The sequence below is a fragment of the Cryptomeria japonica genome, chromosome 7 (genome assembly GCF_030272615.1).
Source record: "Cryptomeria japonica chromosome 7, Sugi_1.0, whole genome shotgun sequence".
NCBI classification, from domain to species: domain Eukaryota; kingdom Viridiplantae; phylum Streptophyta; class Pinopsida; order Cupressales; family Cupressaceae; genus Cryptomeria; species Cryptomeria japonica.
The window spans coordinates 120502398-120509255 of record NC_081411.1 but is presented as its reverse complement, the minus strand read 5'-3'; the positions used below and the strand labels follow the sequence as shown (position 1 = coordinate 120509255).

Here is a 6858-nt window from a genome sequence, read left to right as displayed (position 1 = left end):
TATTATTTATAAATTAGGTGCCTTGGAGTTTGCTTTGTATGTTGTAACTTGTAGGTAATGCCATGTTGTTGAAATAGCTTTAGATATTGATACTATCAACTCCTATGGAGAATAATTGCTCTACAAGTGATTGTAAAACTATTTTGTATCCTAGGATATTCTATAAGGTTTTGGAGTGGGGATTTAATCTTAAAATAGTTTTACACACATACATATAGTCCAATATTTATTAAATTTAGATTTAATCTTTAACGATAGAAATAAATGTTTTTTATTTTTAAAATATTTTTAAAAAATTGTCATAAATATTTTTTAAATATGTATTTTGAAATTTATTTTTATTGTGTTGAGAGACATTCTATATTGACAACATGTTAAATAAAAATTTATTATTCAATAAAAAAAATTCCAATTTTTTTAGAACGATATTTTTGTCCATGTCATTCTTACACTTTTTTAATATTGATAAATAATATAACATAATTTTTATAATATTAAGTAAATATTTACAATTTAAAAATTAAAGATTTAAATGGATCACTAAATTTATTTATATATAAAAAAAAAGTAGAAGACATCAATTGTGAATGTAACAACATTCTGCCATGATAAAGTTTGAAGATGTCGGTGAAAAGGCTGACCACAAAATTCCAGATCACGCCTCAAAATCAAGCTCTGTGAATGAAACGCCGATAGAGAACTTGCCATACTGAATTTAGAGTCCTAGTGGCATAACATGCATATTGCTTGGAAATTCATCAGAAATTTCCAAATTCACCAATTGAATTCAAACACCGTGAATGAAACGGGAATAGCGTGCATTCAATATGCAATATGGAAATTGCTTGGAAATTTAGACAAAGCACACATTGATTCCTTTCCTGACCTCATCCCTTACGCAACCTTTTCACGCGTTTTACAGAAATTTATGTATACGGTCCCCATTATCTGCACGGCTTATGTCCTCTTCTTCTCCTCATTTGCTCACCCGTTTTCCTTGGCTGTAAACCCTGAAATCAAGTCCTCCGCAATTCAATCAGATGGATAGTGGAAATGCTTTTGATCAAATTGCACCAAGCTATGCAACTTCATCTCGTTCTGCGCTTCAATGTGACATTTTTATTAATCATCGGGGAGTCGATGTGAAACACAAAATTGCTAGCACATTCTTCCATACACTTGATCTGTTGGGATTGCGGGCATTTCTCGATGTAGAAGTAATTGAGGCCGGCGATGTCATTCCCCTAGAGATACAAGCAGCAATAACTCATGCATCCCTTCATATAGCCATTTTTTCCACCAACTATGCCCAATCCCCCTGGTGTTTGGCTGAGCTATCCTTCATGCTCAAAACAGGCACAAAAATAATTCCCATTTTCTATTATGTTGACCCCTCTGACCTCAGATGGATTACTCAGGAGAAAGGAATCTATGCAGATGCATTCTCACAGCATGAAAAGAAGGGTAGATACACGCCAGAGAAGCTTCAAGAGTGGATGAAAGCGCTCCACGACGTGTCATTTCTCGAGGGTCATAAAATTAATGATTACAGCGGGTAAGTATTAAATACTCTCTTTCCTCTCTAGTCAAATCTTACATCGCAAGATATTCTCTTATTCTCTAATCATTTCCACTAGACAGATCAGTGAACAATGTTTATTCGCTCTGGGTATTTATTTCCCTTTTGTAAATGTGTAGGGATGAGGGAAGGGTGTTGAAGAATGTAGTAAATTGTGTAGTAAAAGCCATGAAAAGAGTTCCATTAGAGGTAGCCAAATATCCTGTTGGAATGGACGAGGTTGTAACAAACTTCGAGAGAAATGCAGTCCAATCTGCGCAGAAACACCACAATGTAAAAATTCAGGGGATTGTGGGCATGGGAGGCAGTGGCAAAACCACGTTGGCGAAAGAGTCTGTTCAATAGGAAAAGCTCATCGTTTGAAAGGAGCAGTTTTATTTTTGATATCCGTGGAGCAGCGCAAAATGATTTGCACAACAAGCAAAAAAAACTTCTCCAGGATCTTCTCCATATCTCGGATTTGTCATTGGGTAACGTAGAGGATGGGAAAAGAATTTTGTCAAATCGTTTGAGATATGTTCGTGCTCTTATTGTTTTAGATGATGTTGATCACATAGACCAGCTTGATGCTCTACTGCCAAATCTCAACAACCTTGGATCTGATAGCCTTGTGATTGTCACAACTAGGGAGCTGGGAGTCCTTGCGTCATGGGATATCTATTCAATATATAAAATGCCAGAATTGAACGACTCGCGAGCAAGGCAGCTTTTCTGTTGGCACGCATTCTTGCATCCCTCTCCACCCTCTGGATTTGAAACTTTGGTTGAAAGATTCTTAAAAGTTTGCAATGGGTTACCCCTGTCTCTTAAGGTGTTAGGTGGACAGTTACATGGAAGAGAATCTAAAGATTACTGGCGATCTCAACTAAATAAAATATCAAGAATATTGCCTAGCGACATCATAAAAAGGCTAAAAGTATGCTTTGATGCGCTGGATAGGGAAGAGCAAGAGATGTTTTTGGATGTAGCTTGTTTTCTAATTGGACAGGCGAAAAGTGTGGCCATCGCACTGTGGGATGGCTCCGGTTGGAGTGGTCTGCATGGTTTGGAAACACTTGTGAATAAGTGTCTAGTCGAGCTGATTTACGACAAAGCTAATCACACAGAGAAAATAAGGATGCACGATCATCTTCGTGATATGGGGAGAGAGATTGCAACTACACACTCGCCAAACCGTTATTGGTCTTCACAGCAGATTCTCAACATTCACAAACATTCTGGGGTAAAAGGGATTGATAGATGTACATGATTAATTAGCTTGATAGAGAACAACTTTATCACTTTGGCTGCGGTATTATCAATGGATGTAGGAAACTAGAATGCCTGTCTATAATCATTTTATAAAATAGTCATATTTATTTTAAACATTTTATATTGTTGGCTTTTCCATTCAGGAAAGAATGCCGATAAGGGGGATAAGTTCTGAAACTTTGAAGTCGGAATTCTTTTTGAAGACGTTCGTGGGAAACTCAAGGAGAGGGTTTAAACGTCTTAGATCTTCCCTTGCTTCACAGATTCTTCTCGTTAGTGGAAATGAATTGACAGAAGAAATTGTATCATTATCACAAGACCTTGTGTGGCTTTGTTGGGATAGGTTTCCGCACAGGAATCTTCCTTCATGGGTCAAATTCACAAGTTTGACTGTATTGCAGATTTCTGATGGAGACATAGAAGAGCTATGGGGAGACAATGTGGACGTAAGTATCTTGCTCTGTGTTTTGTTTTAAGAGAACACTTATATATTGAAGATTCCACGCTTTACAATTAAAATAAAAATATCTTGCCTGCAGCCTCCTTTGAAGCTTATAGAGCTGGATTTTACTTCTAGCTGGAAGCTGCAAAGGTTTCCCACTTCAATAGGGCGTCTTAAGCATTTGAAAAGAATAATATTTGACAATCGATGGGATAGAAGATCTCCCTGTAGCAGTCTACCAGAAGAGTTTTGTGATCTCCAATCTCTAGAGCACTTGGTGTTAAAGTCTTTTGAAAGCCTACCTTCGCTACCGGCTCGTTTTGGAGAGTTAAAAAATCTGCGTCATATAAATTTGAGTCGTTGCTCAGAGTTGAAGAAGCTGCCAGTTTCTTTTAAGCATCTGATACATTTGGAGTTTCTGGATCTGTCATATTGCATAAAGCTCAAGCTTAGGTCAGACATGCTGTAAAAAATAGCAAAGCTGGAATATTTAGACCTCAATTCTTGCAGGGTACTAGAAGAGTTGCCTTCTCAAATTACAAATCAGTTTTCTTTGAAAAGACTCACTGCAAAAGCTACCAGCTTAAGGTGTATTCCAAATGACATTGGTCTACTACGCAAGTTGACTAAACTATCAATTGGTAGCAACCTGTTGACCACCTTGCCAACTTCTCTTGGAAACTTATCCTGCTTGACAAATCTTTTTATTTGTTGCCCGCTGTTGACAAGCTTACCAGCTTCTCTTGGAAGCTTGTCCAGCTTGACATCTTTCCATATTTTTGATGGAAAGAAATTGGAAGATATACCTCACTGGGTCTGGGGCCTTAAACTCTTAGGGAGAGTAACAATAAAATGTCCAGGCATCAGAGAGTTGCCTTTTCGAGCAGGGGATTTTGCACTTCACAAACTGGAATCTATAGATTTATCTGAGACAGGTTTGTCCGAAATATCCATATCTGAAGATTGTTGTCCCAACCTTAAGGATGTGACTATTTCTGACAATGCCCAATTGATGGAGATCACATGCTTGCCGACAACAATTAACACAATATCATTGCGTAACTGTAATGTGCTGAAAAACATTAGGTGTATTGGAGGTGTGGTAAACCTTCGTGAACTGCTTATGTGTAAGTGTTGGGAGTTAAATGAGCTCCCAACTTTTGCACTTCTGATTCTCCTCAAGGAATTTAAAACAATTAATTGCCCAAAAGTTACCAGAGTAGAAGGCATCCAATATTGCAGCTCATTGGCAAGTTTTACAATGCTTTTTTGCCCCAAAGTTTCCAGAATAGAAGGTATCCAACATTGCAGATCATTAAAGAAGTTAAAAGTAAAAACCAGTTGGGAGTTACCAGAAATTCAGAGTTTGGGGAAGATAGATAGATTGGAAGAATTGAGTATCACGTGTCTCAACATGTCAGCTATAAAGCCTTTTGTTCAGTCTCTAAAGGTAATTGAATCTGATTACACTTTCAAAATTATTATTATAATGAACTTTTCATTTTTAAGGATGGATTGTACTCCAACTAACACTATTTGCAGGAATGTTCCTGCTGGATGGAGATAGAAGGAAGAGTGTCTGGTTTTTTGCAACCAATTTTGAACTCTTTGGAGTTTCCCGATCTTATAGTAATGGATTGGGAGAAGGTGTACTTTCCTGATTTGAACCAGCTATTATTGTACTTTCCGAATTTCTTGTGTTTTCCAATTCATTATATTCATGAGGAGGAGAATTATTTTGAGGAGAAAGAGGAAGAAGAGGAGGACGGGGAGAAGGATGAGGAAGTGGAAGAGGAAGAGGAGAAGGATGAGAACGAGGAAGGTAATAAAGAAGATGAAGAAAAGAAGGAAGATCATTTTGAAAAGAACACATACGTACATATAGCCCTGTTCAGACAAGCTTCAGAATATGAGGCTATTGAGTACTTCGAATCCAGATCTGATGAGTACTTCCATGATTATTATTTATCTAAGAGAAAAGCAATGGTAGTGGCAGCTGAAGAAGCAAAAGTTGTTGAGGCTTTCTACAAAATATTAGCACTTCTGGAATAGATGGATCTGCAAAAAACAATTAAGAAGTCCTTGAAAATTCAAAGCCTATGAATACCCACTTTTTAAGCCTTCCTCTAAATTATAGCAAAAATTTCCTTCTAAGAGATGAAACTTTGATAAAAGACAATGAGCAATCTAATAAAAGTTTTGTTTGTTTTGCTTGAAATTTTTTAATGGTTTACGGGCAAAAACTAAAATTCAATTTATTATCACTTTCAATGAAAATTTTAGAATAATTTAGTCATGTCAATTTCTTTTTGTTATAGAATTTTACTATGTTGTATAAAACATATTATATCTTTGTAGGCTTAATTTTATTAAAAGTTTTATAAATCATTTATGTTTAAGAAAATTTATATATCTTAGTAGACATGTCACTTCTACATAATGCAATTGATCGAGTGGTTTCACATCCAAACTCAACTCTCATATCATGTTTGAGATCCTCTTGTTAATTCAAACCCATTTTTTATTTTGAATTTAATCAAGCTCTCACATCCATAATATTAACATTGTCATTTTTTCTGTTCTCATGAATTTGGAGGATTTTATCCTTAGTCTAATCACTCACTCTATTCATTGGTTAACAAATGTTTACATCTCTAAATTTAGGAAGCTATTAAACTAGAATTTCAACTAAGTTTCCTCACATCCCTCAATCATATTAGATGTATATATAGAAAATGAGGTGAATAAAGTTTGACGTAATCCTTTTTCCTCACTTCAAATAGTTTTGTCTTTAAAATTTGAAGTTCGTGTGTTGTTTTTTCCTTCCTAATCTTGCTATATACACTCAAACTTAATAAAAATAGGTGGTTGATATCAATAAAAAGCTAACTTTCAAACCTTTTTTCTTACCTATCTAACCTATAGTAAGGATGTGGTGGATGCTTTTTGAGTATGTCATGCATATCTATATGAGATTCTAGATTTGATTGTATGAGATTTATTGCATCAACATTTTGTATCACACTCTATGATCCATTTTATCCTTGTGCTCTCTACTTTCATGCTGATGATGGATCACAAAGTGATCCTGGTGCAAGAGCACCTACTCACCTAGATGCCCCATGAAGGATTTTTACATTTATTTTTGTTTTATAATATTTTTTCAAGGTCATTTAAGGTCCTAAGGACCATTTGGAGTCAATTAAAATAATTTTATAAGGCTATTAAAGCCATTATGCTCTTGGTGACCTTTAAGGTCCTAACATGGTCAAAGTTAGTCAAAGCATGTAAAAATGCCCAATATGGGTTGAGATGATGGAATAAGGTCATTTAAGCATGTCTAGAGGCTAATTAGATGATATGAAGTTAGCAGGACAAGTTTTGGAGTCATGTTGTCAAGTTTAGCAAAAGTTGCAAAGTTGTTGCAATGCAAAATTGCAAAATTTGCAAGAAAAGATGTAACCAATGGTCAAATCAGTTTAAATGTGATTGGAGTCGGTTTGAAGGTTTTTGTGGTGTAGTTAGCATCTATATATTTAGGGGAGGTTGAATGGATGTTGGTTGGGCAATGTAAGAGAGCACAATT

At 35.8% G+C, this 6858-nt stretch overlaps 1 protein-coding gene across 1 annotated transcript; it reads left to right on the top strand.

Annotated features, from left to right (window-relative positions):
- Positions 1 to 1040: 1040 nt before the first annotated feature.
- LOC131045430 (disease resistance protein Roq1-like) lies at positions 1041 to 5324 on the top strand. Its single transcript, XM_059208301.1, has 7 exons — positions 1041 to 1555; positions 1699 to 1889; positions 1978 to 2801; positions 2974 to 3276; positions 3370 to 3737; positions 3783 to 4722; positions 4815 to 5324. The coding sequence occupies exons 1-7, from the start codon at positions 1041 to 1043 to the stop codon at positions 5322 to 5324; spliced, it is 3651 nt and encodes a 1216-aa protein (XP_059064284.1).
- The last annotated feature ends 1534 nt before the right edge of the window (positions 5325 to 6858 follow it).